Source organism: Topomyia yanbarensis, chromosome 2, assembly GCF_030247195.1.
Source record: "Topomyia yanbarensis strain Yona2022 chromosome 2, ASM3024719v1, whole genome shotgun sequence".
In the NCBI taxonomy this organism is placed as follows: Eukaryota; Metazoa; Arthropoda; class Insecta; order Diptera; family Culicidae; genus Topomyia; species Topomyia yanbarensis.
In genome coordinates, this window is record NC_080671.1 from 214053759 (window position 1) to 214068059 (window position 14301).

Sequence of the window (14301 nt, forward strand, 5' to 3'; positions counted from 1 at the left end):
CCCGGGAAACCCGCCAAGTTCCTACGCTAATATCACACCCATTCCACAACGAATTCTCTACCGATTTTTACGAACTTAATTTCAAATGAAAGATACAGTAATGCCATTGACTGCTGCTGAATTTCATTCGGTTCTGACTCTTGCTTCCGGAGTTACAGGGGTGTTAGTAAGGATACACTGGAATTTCCCATATAAATCGGTACAATCGTAATACCTCAGAGGCTAAAAACTATTGAAATGGTTACCAAATTACTTCTAATCGCAGATCTAGATCACTGATTGCTAATCAAACATTCTTTGAATATATTGTCCACTATCGACGATTCCGGAAGTCCGGAATTCCGGGCATATTCTACAATTAAAGTCACATCGGTTCATCGGTGATGACTGAACCGATTTTCTCAAACCAAGTCTCAAATGGAAGGCAAAATATGCAGCTGAGTATTGCATCGCCGCCCCTCCGCTTCCCCTTCCCGTCTTGCCATTACATCTCCCTCCTTCATCACTACCGTCCCCTTGGACCACCCTCACGCCCGCATTTCCTTCATCCACCCCGTATACCAAAATAAGATGAAGGATTTCTGACGCATCCTCCACTCCCACTCTACCAACCCCCCATTCCCTCCACTTTCAAACCCATTCCACCAACATTTCAAAATATAATCACATGAAGATAGCATTGAGCTCATGCTGATTAAGCTAATTAAATACTATTCTTTTGCCTTTCTCATATAGAAAGGTTACGGAATTGCTCCAAAAATCGGCTTTCTAACCGAGGCCCGGAGGGCCGAGTCTCATATAAAATTCTACTCAGTTCGCCGAGATCGCAAAATATCTGTGTGTATGTATGTGTGTATGTGTGTATGTGTGTATGTGTGTATGTATGTATGTATGTATGTATGTATGTATGTATGTATGTATGTATGTATGTATGTATGTATGTATGTATGTATGTATGTATGTATGTATGTATGTATGTATGTATGTATGTATGTATGTATGTATGTATGTATGTATGTATGTGCGGATTTGTTAACAAAATGTCCACATCGGTTTCTCGGAGATGGCTGAACCGATTTATACAAACTAAGATTCAAATGAAAGGTATACTATTCCCGTAGGTTGCTATTGAATTTAATTTTCAACCGACATCTTGTTCCGGATTACGAGTTGAAGAGTATGGTTACAAAACAAAATTTGTTGATTTGTCCACATCGGTTTCTCGGAATTTTCTGAACCGATTTTGACAAACTTGATTTTAAATGGAAGGTCCATCAGCTGCTGTTGAATTTTGTGTGGATCCGAGTTCTGGTTCCTGAATTACAGGGTGATACGTACGATCACGCAGCAAATCTCGATTCTAACGAATTCTGCGATGAATGTAAAAAGGTGAAATGCCTTTCCCAATAGAAAGGTATTGCAATTGCTCTGAAAACCGACTTTTTAACGGAGGCCCGGAGGGCCGAGTGACATATACCATTCAATTCAGTTCGTCGAGTTCGGCAAATGTCTGAGCCTGTGTATGTATGTATGTGTGTATGTGCGTCTGTGTGTGTATGTGACCAAAAATGTCACTCATTTTTCTCGGAACCGATTTTGACAAACTTAGTCTCAAATGAAAGATACAACGTTCCCATTTGCCTATTGAATTTCTGATGGATCAGACTGCCGGTTCCGGAATTACAGGGTGGTGAGCACGATCACGTAGAAAATGTCGATTTTATTAAATTCTGCAATGAATGTATAAAGTGAAAATTTTTCCAAAATATGACCACAACTGCTTCGATTTGTAGTATTAGGTAACTAACATCCATTCAAAGTCTTTTTGGCCACATTGGCCACCATCATCGGTTCTGGAAGCCCCGGCGGAAGTATCCAAATTCAGAATAACAGTCACATCGGTTTCTCGGAGATGGCTAGACCGATTCAACCAAACTTAGTCTCAAATGAAAGGTGTTGCGCCCCCGTAAATGGCTATTTAATTTCAACCCGATCCGACTTCCGGTTCCGGAGTTACAGGTTGTGGCGTGCGATCACATAGCAAATAGCGATTCAAACCGATACTCCGATGAGAGCAAAAAAGGTAAAAATTTCGCTAAAATGTCTCTCAAACAACTTAAATTTGCTGTTCTAGGTCACCGACGGCCAACCAAACTTTCGTTGACTACATTGACCACCATAGACGGTTCCGGAAGTGCCCGGGAAAAGCGGCCATCTTTCAAAATTGACGTACTCACATCAGTTTCCCGGAAATGGTTGGGCTGATTTTTACAAACTTAGTCCCAAATGATAGCTATAATATCCCCACAGATGTCTATAAAATTTCGTACGGATCGCTCGGATGCGTCCGGAATTATAGACTAAACCGTCCATCACATATGAAATTCCCATATACGCCGGAACTCAATTTTTTTCAAAGGGACCCCATGAAATTTCAGAAATCGAATTCGTGTTTTTGATGCCAAACATCTTTAAAATGCATGAAACGTCGAGATTTTATGTTATCTCGAAAAAATTTTTTTTATGAAAATCGACTTTTTGAGACTGCCGTTTTCGCACCTTTTTGCCTTTCTCATATAAAGAAAGGCTATGCAATCACTGTAAAAATCGACTTTTTAACCGAGGCCCGGAGGGCCGAGTATCATACACCATTCGATTCAGTTCGTCGAGATCGGCAAATGTCTGTGTGTGTGTGTATGTATGTATGTGTGTGTGTATGTGTGTGTGTCATTTAAACTCACACAATTTTCTCAGAGATGGCTGAACCGATTTTCGCAAACTTAGTTTCATCTGAAAGGTATAACGCTCCCATAAGCTGCTATTGAATTTTTAGTTGATCCGACTTCCGGTTCCGGAGTTACGGGTTGAAGAGTTCGGTCACACAGCAAATTCCCATATAAACTGGTACCACCATAATGTTCAAATGATGGAAAACATATTAAAATTGATGTAACATTACTCTAGTTTGCGGGTCTGGATCACTAATGATCAATCAAAGCAGCTTTGACCACATTGGCCACCTATGACAGTTCATAACGCCCCCGGGTAACCCGCCAAGTTCCTAAGCTAATATCACACCCATTCCACAACGAATTCTCTACCGATTTTTACGAACTTAATTTCAAATGAAAGATACAGTAATGCCATTGACTTCTGCTGAATTTCATTCGGTTCTGACTCTTGCTTCCGGAGTTACAGGGGTGTTAGTAAGGATACACTGGAATTTCCCATATAAATCGGTACAATCGTAATACGTCAGAGGCTAAAAACTATTGAAATGGTCACCAAATTACTTCTAATCGCAGATCTAGATAACTGATTGCTAATCAAACATTCTTTGAATATATTGTCCACTATCGACGATTCCGGAAGTCCGGAATTCCGGGCATATTCTACAATTAAAGTCACATCGGTTCTTCGGTGATGACTGAACTGATTTTCTCAAACCAAGTCTCAAATGGAAGGCAAAATATGCAGTTGAGTATTGCGTCGCTGCCCCTAGACCCCCCCCCCCACCGGCTTGCCCTTACACCTCCCTCCTTCATCATTCCGCTCCCCTTGGACCACCCTCACGCCCGCATTTCCTTCATCCACCCCGTATACCGAAATAAGATGAAGGATTTCTGACGCATCCTCCACTCCCACTCTATTAACCCCCCATTCCCTCCACTTTCAAACCCATTCCCCCTATATTTCAAAATATAATCACATGAAGATAACATTGAACTCATGCTGATTAGGCTAATTAAATATTATTCTTGTGCCTTTCTCATATAGAAAGGTTATGCAATTGCTCCAAAAACCGACTTTCTAACCGAGGCCCGGAGGGCCGAGTCTCATGTAACATTCGACTCAGTTCGACGAAATCGCAAAATATCTGTGTGTATGTATATGTGTATGTGTATGTGTGTATGTATGTGTGTGTATGTGCGGATTTGTTAACAAAATGTCCACATCGGTTACTCGGAGATGGCTGAACCGATTTTTACAAACTAAGATTCAAATGAAAGGTATAATATTCCCATAGGTTGCTATTGAATTTCATTTTCAACCGACATCTTGTTCCGAATTACGAGTTGAAGAGTATGGTTACAAAACAAAATTTGTTGATTTTTCCAAATCGGTTTCTCGGAATTTTCTGAACCGATTTTGACAAACTTAATTTTAAATGAAAGGTCCATCAGCTGCTGTTGAATTTTGTGTGGATCCGAGTTCTGGTTCCTGAATTACAGGGTGATACGTACGATCACGCAGCAAATCCCGATTCTAACGAATTCTGCGATGAATGTAAAAAGGTGATTTTTTTTCCAAAATGTAAACACAACTGTTGAATTTGTAGATCTAGGTCCCCAACAGTCATTCAAAGTCTCTTTGGCCACACTGGCCACCATCGACGGATCCGGAAGCATCCAAAGTCAGAATAACGGTTATATTGGTTTCTCGAAAATGGCTAGATTTGCTCAACTTAGTCTCAAATGAAAGGTGTTGCGTCCCCAGAAACTGATATTAAATTCCATCTCCATCCGACTTCCAGCACCGGAGTTACGGGTTGTGGAGGTCGATCACATAGAAAACTCCGATTCAAACCGATACCGCGATGAATGCAAAAAGGTGCCCTTATATATACTTACCAATTGTAATAAGAATGAAAGACATTTCCATAAAGTTATATTGTACGAACCAGCTATTAAATCATAGTTTGGAGAAATGAGAAAGGCACAATTGCACCTCTAGGTGGATTAAAACAGGTTTTTCAATTTAATATTAATGTAGCTGTTTTTTCTATTACAAAATTTTAGAACTTGAATAGTGATTTTTTTTCTTGTATATTTGTCATGTCATGTATAATAATAAAATGTAATATATTCATTTGAAAGCTTTTAATGAATATAAACAACGCAAACATTCACGTGTTCATGATTGAGAAAGGCACAATTGCACCGCTAGGTGGATTAAAACAGGTTTTTCAATTTAATATTAATGTAGCTGTTTTTTCTTTTACAAAATTTTAGAACTTGAATAGTGATTTTTTTTCTTGTATATTTGTCATGTCATGTATAATAATAAAATGTAATATATTCATTTGAAAGCTTTTAATGAATATAAACAACGCAAACATTCACGTGTTCATGATTGAGAAAGGCACCGCTAGGTGGATTAAAACAGGTTTTTTATTTTGAAGATACATGTTTTGACTTTTCAATTTTACATTTGAGGACGAAAAGAAAAATCTCTCGCGACCTTCAAATTTCATTGATGACATCGATGTTGAAACTGCTTGAGTCCCGCTTAAGTAAAGTTTTGGCAAATTGGGTAATCTGTAATCAGAAAACTCATATTTTTATAGCCATAGTCTCGTTGGCTATGGTTAGACGAGAGGGATTTCTTTTATTTTATAATTTGTAAATAAAAATATAAATAAAAAATGGAATAAATTGACATTTTGCAAATCCCTCTCGACCAAACATAGCGGTATATTTTCTGAAAAGTTGGAGAAAAAATTATTGAAATCGGACCAGTACTTCTATGAAAAGTCTTACTTGACCGCTTAAAAAATACTACTTTCGGGAAAACGCGTTTAAAGATAAAGTACGGTGTATAACTCGATTGTAGTACCTTACTAGATAATCTATTATACCGGGTCCGCAGAGCTCACCTTCCTAATCATGAAAATGGCTTTGCACATTTTGCTCTCTCTCTGTTGAATTCGTGCCTGTTTTGCCGCGACACCCACTTTGCCTTCAGAACGAGTTATACGTTCACTGTCGAGTCGAGTAGCACATTTTTCAGCTTCAGGCCCCAATGTAATTCCCCAAGCCCAGATTGCATTTCGCATATGTTCTAAAGAATTTGAGTTTCTCCGAATCGCTTGCCCATAAAATTTTGTTAGCTGGCCGATTGATTTATCTCTCAACTTTCACTGTCCTTTCCCACAGATACCTTTGATTTCTTTCTTCAGTTTTCGTAATCTCGTTCCCATACGCTCTTCAACATGTCATACGCATTCTTTTTTCCGTACGATAATATCGTCCCAAAAAGCAAGTGAATTTTTTAAACAATGATTTTTCCATAGACAAGCTCCATCGTGGTGCCGCCGCACTTAGTATCTCAGAAACGGCCGGCGGCGACCTTTCGGTTCCCAGAAACATGCCAAGGAATATGATTTTCACCAAATCCTTTTTGTAGCGTATTCTTAGATACATATAGAGTCTAGTCTAGTCTAGTCTACACAAACACAGCCAATACATGTAGGGATCCTGGAAAATTGCAGACGTTCGCCCATAATTTTTCTTGTCATTATTAATGTTTGTGGCACATATTGAATATGACACAAGCATTAAAGCGGCCAGGCCAACTGTGCAGCGTACAAAATAAAGATGATTCAAAATTATACGGCAATCACATTATTCATTTAATGAATAATTTAATCAACGGATTATTTTGAACCTTGAATAAGGAAGAAACGTGGACAACCGTACACAACCGTTTCAATTTGATGTGGGTTTGATAAATCGGTGGGAGTGATTTTGCTAAGAGGGTTAATGTCACTCCTTTGGTCTTCCTTCCTGGGATGGGACAGAGGTATTTAGACCTGTCCTGGCTAATGCGCCTAGGTTATAGCGCCTTTACTCGCTCCCTGAAATGAAACATAAAACACAAAGAGTCTAGCGCAATTAGATACATCATCAAGCGACAAGCAATACAGGATCGTGAAAACAGAAACCTCGATATCCTTTATAGATATTGCTTTACACTGAAGCAAAACTGCCAAGATACAAATACAAAGCAGCTCTCATATCAGCCAATGAACCCGAATAAGGACACCAAATCTTCGCCAAAAAAACTGTCCGTATCGCCCCACTCGAGCACAGGACTTGTTGACAGCATTGAAACTAGGAAAATTCCTTCGAAACCCTCTCGAATGAAGCAATGATATTTCTCGCGCTGGACCGGAACGCCATAGATAGACAAATGACATACGGAGGACTCAGCTTCAATCTAGAACAGCCAATCTAATAATGCAGATCACGCAACGTTAATGACGGTATCTACGCTATAAATATAAATAAATAAAAAAACAACTCAATGAATAAATATTATTGATATGCAAACTAGCAGATTAGGTCAAAATAATCAGAACGAGCTCACCGGATATAAATGCGACATCCAACTCTTCCGGGGTAACACTGACAGAAAATCTACTGGAGCAGAATGAAACTGACATTCACACATGGATAGATATTTAGTTCCGGGCAGCGATGATCAGGACGTATGATGAGTGTCGCCTCTGCTGCCGATGGTCGTTGTGGGGCGAGCTCATACTTCCGATCAACATCTTTGTTGATCGGATTTGACATTTGACTCCACTATTGTAGGAATATAGAAACCGGAAACCATAAAACAAGTTTGTTCCTCTGAATGGGAATTTACAACATCCAGGTCCTTTTTGTCCGCCAACTTTAACATATTTTGCGGATTCGGTACTACAGCACTTTCTGCGCGCCTGACCCGAATTTTAATTTATTCTCGTATTAAAACCGCAGCAAAATTAATCAAATTCACTCATACTTTAGAAACATTAACATTTTGATTCACTATTTTTTAAATTTTTCACAGAACGTAATCCCGATACAATTGACAGCGAAAAATTTGCACATCTTGCGTCGACGATTGCTACGATCCTCCGTATTCTTAGATACATATAGAGTGAAAATAAACAAAGAAAAAATCGATTTTTTGAAACCGTGAGAGTAGAAGACCCCCTTAAGACTAACTTAGTATATGTGCGACTAGATGACGCAATGTGCATTTTACTTATTTTGTTTGCAAGTATCGCGGCTCAACAAGTGAAAAGCTCCATTAAAAGTGATGTCCTGCTACTGCATTCGTTGTCGATTATCATACGTGACAATTGCAGGATTATTGCGAAAATTTCACTCTAAGAAACCTGCTTGGTTAAGGTTTGAGCATGTTATTATTTAGATAAAGATGGGGTAAAATGCAAATAGGATATTAGCTTAGCTATAGACCATTAATTAGGAGAATTTAATAAATATCATTCAATCAACATTTTCTCCTGTAATCGCAATCATAACGCTTTGCAAAATATTCAAAAGCATGTAAAATATGCAATGTTTCAAATTCATTACAAATTACACTTTGGAAAATGGTCAGGGCAAAACGCACTTGTGTGGGGGTAAACCACCGACAAACCGACATGACAACTAGAACGATTTCAGTTAAAATTTTTGGCAAATAATTTATACTAAATTATGTCGGAACAGTAGCTCCATCCGTATAACGAGTCACACATCATTACGTAAAGTTTCTCTCATAAAAGAACACTAATGTACGAACAGAAGTTTTTCGTATTCAAATGAGCATCTCATATTAACGTTTGAAGTAGAAAGCCTAGTGGTATTGCTTAACTTTGTGCTCCGGTTGGCTTCATGAAAGGAAAATCGAAAAAAAACATTTTTCAAACACATTGATTGTTAACCCATTCCATTTTCGTTGTTCGAGAATGATACGATTTACTATCAGATTGCAAAGATTTTTCTTAAAAAATAATGCAGTATATGTCTTTTACTCTGAATTTAGCATATTCCCCGACATTTTGTCACATATCTTTACAAAATATTAGATAATTATCAACTGTTCAACAAACATATATTTCTAACATTATTGCGCGCTTCAACAATTTCAAGTTTAGTCCAACTTTTTTGAACCACATTTCTTGAAGCTATGGCTGTTAATTTTCTCTTGATCAGACTTTTAATGTAGGAACTCTAAAAAATGCATGACAGTTTTGTTGATTATTAGTGTTCAGGAAAAATTTTGTAGCTCTTACAATCAAATATAAATGTCCGTTTGACAGTCCGAGTTACCAAGTTTTACGTCAACTCTCTAATAATCTCTTGCCAAATCTAAAAATAGAGTGTCATGTCAGATTGTCGGAGAGTAAACTTTACCACAACAAGGGGGCATAACTCACCACAACAACGGGACGGAAAGCTCGTTGGACAAACAAGTAATTTTGTTTTCTGTCGGGATTTCACAAAAATGTAGCTTTAAATCAACTTAGGTTATGCATTTATTAGGTTTTCAGAACACTTTTTCTGTTTTAGATTAGAAATATGTGTAGGTAATGTTAGAAACATTACCGTAATGAAGTGCACTTTACGCGGTTAATACAAATGCTGCAATTTTCACTAATTCCTGAAAGGTTTCATTAAAATAAGTTATTACGGTATTTCTAAAGCAAATAACGGTACAACTATATCCGATTCTCTACTGTTGCCAAAATTAATTGTTTCACTTTCATTAAATGCTCTTTTCAGGGTTTCCATATGAGGATAAATATGTCGAATGTTTTAGATTCCGATGTACGTGCACCAATATTTCGGTATTTCCATTAGAAATAGCTGGTTTAAATACAACCTGTCAGAAGATAATCAAAATTGTAGCATTTGTATAAACAGCCTAAAGTGTAATGTCTCTGACATTACTCACCCATCTTTTTTCTTTAATTGTGCTTTTAGATTTTCTCAGAATGTCCTTATTTCGGTTTCTTCCTTTTTCCTTTAATTTCTGTCTTCGCTATGAACTTAAGTTTCTCTATTTTTCACGTTTTCCATTTGTTTGTTTCAAAATTTAAAAATAATCTAGTATTTATCCTTTTAAACATTTTTTTGTTTCGATTATAGAGGTTTTATTTTTAGAGTAATTCGCCTCTTATTTGAGTTAACATAATCTATTTAGATAAATCTCTGACCCTATGTACAGAGTTGGAATCCAACCCAGGTGAGCTGCGCTCAAGGCAATCGATTCACTAACTACATTTTACCGCTATTAATCATTTTTTTTATTCTCGTTTCATGAAGTTTTTATCAACATGCTTTCATATTAAACTTTGTTTACTTTTTTGGGTTTTGACCTTCGTTTTTTATTGTTTTTTTTCTAACATTTGTCGTTTTTTGTTATTTTTTTTAATTTTCATTCTTTAATTTTTTTCAAATAGTCTTTCTAGTTTCATGTCTTTTTTAGTATTTTTTGTGGTTTTTCTCTATTATTAATTTTCATATATATTATGTGTTCATCTTTTGCTGAATTTGCTATTTTATTATTTTATTCATTTCAAAAATGTTCAATTATTCCATTATTTTAATGCTTCCGATTTTAAATGGGGCTTTCTATTTTTGATATTGCTACGTTTTTGACTGATTTCTTAACTATTGTACTTTAACCAATATTTTTTCACTCCTTCATTTTTTTAACTCTGCAATTTTTTTGCTTGAAGAAGCTATTGTAGATTGCTTCTGTAAAGAAAACCCCGAGAAACAACTTGCTACTTTACGAAAGATACCAATTTAGTTCCCAACACCGTTTGGCGGGTTGAGAGTAATTTCCTGTTAGTTCACAACAAAATTTCAGAGCCTCGTTTAACTAGTATCAGCTAGCAACTTATCAATATTTTTTTTCATTTTCGCAAACAAATCAAATAGTGTGATAATTTATTATCTAAATTACACTATCCTACATGAAATAGTTTTTTCTCGTTTTACACATTCAACAGAAAGGAATGTTACGAAGTGGTTTTGACAATATTGACAAAATACAATCGTATTTTCAATGTTCTACAACGAATTTCCCAAAACTAGCCAAAAGCTGGAGTTGGGCAGCAGAGGGATAAGAACTTTTTTTTTTAATTTTAGGCATTTACTATATATTTTTTCATGCTTTTGTTTCATTTATGAATTTATTCATCATTTAGAAGTTGTCCAGCCTTTATTCTTTTTCCTCTGAAATTTATTTCATTTTCATTCATTGACCAACCAGACCGAGTGTGTTTTCTTTTTTGTAGAGGAATAGAAAATATTGAAGCCCATTCGATGATTCGCTATGCAATTTCGCTTATTCTGGCCAATCACATTGCAGCATCTTCGAAATGTACGGTCAGCATGCTCATGCTAGTGTAGAGGAATTGAAAAAAACTTCAAAAATTAACAACCCTAAGTTTATTCAAATTTGGCACTTCCACTGATGTACTGTACGGAAGCAACAAAAACTGGTGCATAATTATAAAGTTTCTATGTACTATTCATACAGAGAACTATTTCTTCCAATGAAACGCGGAGTTTAAACACTTTGATCGAATAACCTAAAGTGGTGGGGGCCCTTATATTGGACCCCAAATCTTGGCTGATTTCAACGTTATAATCTATTTTTAGGTAATCTCGCTCATAATCTATTTTTAGGTTATTTGGCCCAGCTCTTACTTTTTATTATATATTTACTACAATGTTTTATACATCAAAGTGAACCTTCATTTCACTTAGGCCAAAATATAAATTAATTTCTATTGCAAAAACCGACCGAATTGGAACAAGGTTTGGGTAATTCGGACCTGCCATGTACTTTTGGGCTGAACCGTTTATACACAATACGTTAAAACAATCGGAAAAAAGTCGTCTTAGAAACAAAAAGTGCGCAATCGGTCAGGCTTTCAGGAAAAAATATTGATTTGTGAATCGGTTGGCACGTTCCATTTCTATAGTTCATAAACCCTTACTAGGTCGAAATTGGTCTGGTTCCCCCTATGGTTCCTGTGGTATGCAGGTAAATTCCCTATTTTCGATAATAATGATGTAGATCCACTGATTATGCACTGTTTGTATTTCAATTATAGCATAATTTACGTGAATAATTCGTTGGATATTATTATTTTCCAGCGTAAGAGCTGAGATATCGTCAAATCGCAGCTTTCAGGAAAACCGTTTATTTATTTCAACGATTTCTCTGACGTCACAGAAAACTGACATTCGCGGAATAGCAAGGCTAGTTTATGTGAGCCGTGTACCGTAAGATCCGTCAAACGAACCTTAACCTTGTTGATTTCGAAGAGTAATCATTCAAAAATATAGTGAGAACAAATTGAGTGGCCTGTGGTTAGAATCCGAATGAACAGGTGTATGATTGTCACAAGATAAACATACCGTCAAACGGATTGCTTGCATTTGCTATAGGAAACCGGTGCACAGTGGTCGCAATGGTACCAAAACTTGCGTTTAATTAATGATGCTCTAGGAGTTGATTTTAGCTATTTGGTGTGTAAGAAACACATTTTCAGAATGGAAGCCCCATTCTTTTGATGTATAATGAATTGTGATTAATTCACCTAAAAGTGAGATAGAAAATTTATTTCCACTAACTTTTGAGATAGAGGCATGATGTCAACGACAAAGTTCCAGAAAATTCTACTGCGAGAAAACTTGTTGAACTTACAAACTCTCCAAAACGTAATGGTGTTGAAATAAAGCATGTTGTTTGTGGGAGGCACCCAAAAAATCATTTTTTCGTCATAACTTTTTTTTAAGAAATTTTTAATTGATCAAATGTTCTATGAAGTTGTTGAAATTAATTACAGATATTTGTCGAAGACGTCAACATTTTTTATTTAAAAGCTTAAGAGTTATTAAATAAAGTGGGTTGAAAATGCCGCCATTTCGAACGTCAATTACTAAGAGATGTAGAAATATGTGGAAGACATTTGGATTCTATGAGAAAGACAGTGAAAAGTACTACAAGAAAAAATCTTACTCGCAACGGGCATCACCCAGCCTGTATATAAAAAATCCTTTTTTTGTTACCGACTTAGAATGAGTCAATCTATTTCCTTTTTTATATTGTAACGACATTTAATTAGCAAGGGACTGGAAGGTGTGAAATATTTTTCAATATTAAGAGCCATAGTAGTACTAGTACTCAAGGAAGAGCAAGGATTTGAAGCGAGAAAGTTTAGAAAAGCGTGGAATAGGGTCATATGAGCAAGCTTAGAGTTTTCCGGCTACTTATCAGGATCTTTTGGCATTAAATGCGAATCACCTGAGTCTGCGGTATGTCCGGACAAGCGTAAAGTCACTTTAATGATTTATGCTGTCGGTTACGACAGCATAATTACAGTTTTGCATGACAAATAGTATGAAATTTGAAAACATGTATAAAGTTATCTTTAGAAAAACTTGGGTTTTTTTGAAATTTAAATTTTTAACACAAATTTTTGTTTTTGTGAAAAATGACACATTTTTTTCAGTGTATATTTTTTTTCGTATAGAAGTATTCATTCACTATAACTCGTTCTCAGATAATCTTGCTGTTTAAAATACAATAATCCAACAAAACAATTTTGCACGTATAAATGTCTACGCCCTTTCAAAAAATTGTTCTTGAATCAAAATAATCTTACAGACTGTGGAAAATGTTTAGTCTTTCATGTCGGTGAAACGTGTAAAATTTCATGGGAATCTAAGATGGTCGGTCACAATTTTGAACATTTTGGGACGGATCTTCATGGAATTCCTCTTATATGCTCGGAATCATAACCAGTTCACGAGTTTCTCGTAATGGCTTTCGAGAAAATATCAAGATTATTTAAATTTTGTGATCTAATTCGCAACCACTAATGCCACATTTTAAGATAGATTACCAAAACAAAACCCTAAGTCATCGTTTCATAGTCACCCAATGGGTCTATTTATGAAAATAGTGAAGTTACACTGAACCCAGTTAGAAAAAAACTTCGTTCGAGGCAAATGATGAGCATAAAATTTGCTATAAATGTATTTGATAAACTCATAAATGAAACAATGTTTCTTATTGCAAATTTACTCTGGCTATTACTAAACAAACAAATATTCACTAAAAGATGTAGAGGTATCAGAAGTTTTCCAAACTATATCAATACGTGTAAAGAATACAAAATCATGAAATGTGAGGGAATAAGACGATGCAATTAATGCATTATGGTTTTATTGCGAATGTTTCATGGTTCCTGCTGTTCCACCGTTACCCTCTCTCCTGTACTCGATAGTTTGACATTTAGTAGTGCAGGAGGGTATTTGAGAAAAGCTATCAGAATTGTGCAGCAAAGCTTTGTTTCTGGACATATAAATAATATCGCATTAAGTATTCATGAAGTTAATCATATTGAACTTATGTCTAGGTATTGTTTGATTTTTTGCAGGTTGAATGTATTATCGTCAATAAATCATGTTCAGGATCCGTCTTAAAATGGGACCGTCAATAAGAAGCAAAGAATGGACCTGCTGTTTTGGACTTCATGTTCGCACAGCAACGATTATATATGGAGTGTGGCATTTGGTAAGTTATGATTTGATTGTTATACATATACACATAAAGAAAAATAGTAGAGTAAGGTGGGGCAAAAGTGCGCACCTAACAGTTTTCATAAAATAACTATTGGTGGAAAAGCACTAGAAAATCGGCATGATTACAAATTAA

At 36.2% G+C, this 14301-nt stretch overlaps 1 protein-coding gene across 18 annotated transcripts in view; it reads left to right on the forward strand.

Moving 5' to 3' along the window:
* Window positions 1-14301, forward strand: part of LOC131682870 (lysosomal-associated transmembrane protein 4B) — an 897979-nt gene that overhangs the window by 241777 nt on the left and 641901 nt on the right. For 17 of the 18 annotated variants that reach the window (XR_009304217.1, XR_009304218.1, XR_009304220.1 and 14 more), the window contains one exon: window positions 14024-14160. Coding sequence is in view for 15 of the 18 variants with exons in the window: in XM_058964649.1 (XP_058820632.1) it covers window positions 14050-14160 (111 nt within the window). In the remaining 3 variants the exon portion in view is untranslated. Of the gene's footprint in view, window positions 1-14002; window positions 14161-14301 lie in introns of all 18 variants that reach the window. The other variant, XM_058964648.1, reaches the window with a different exon arrangement.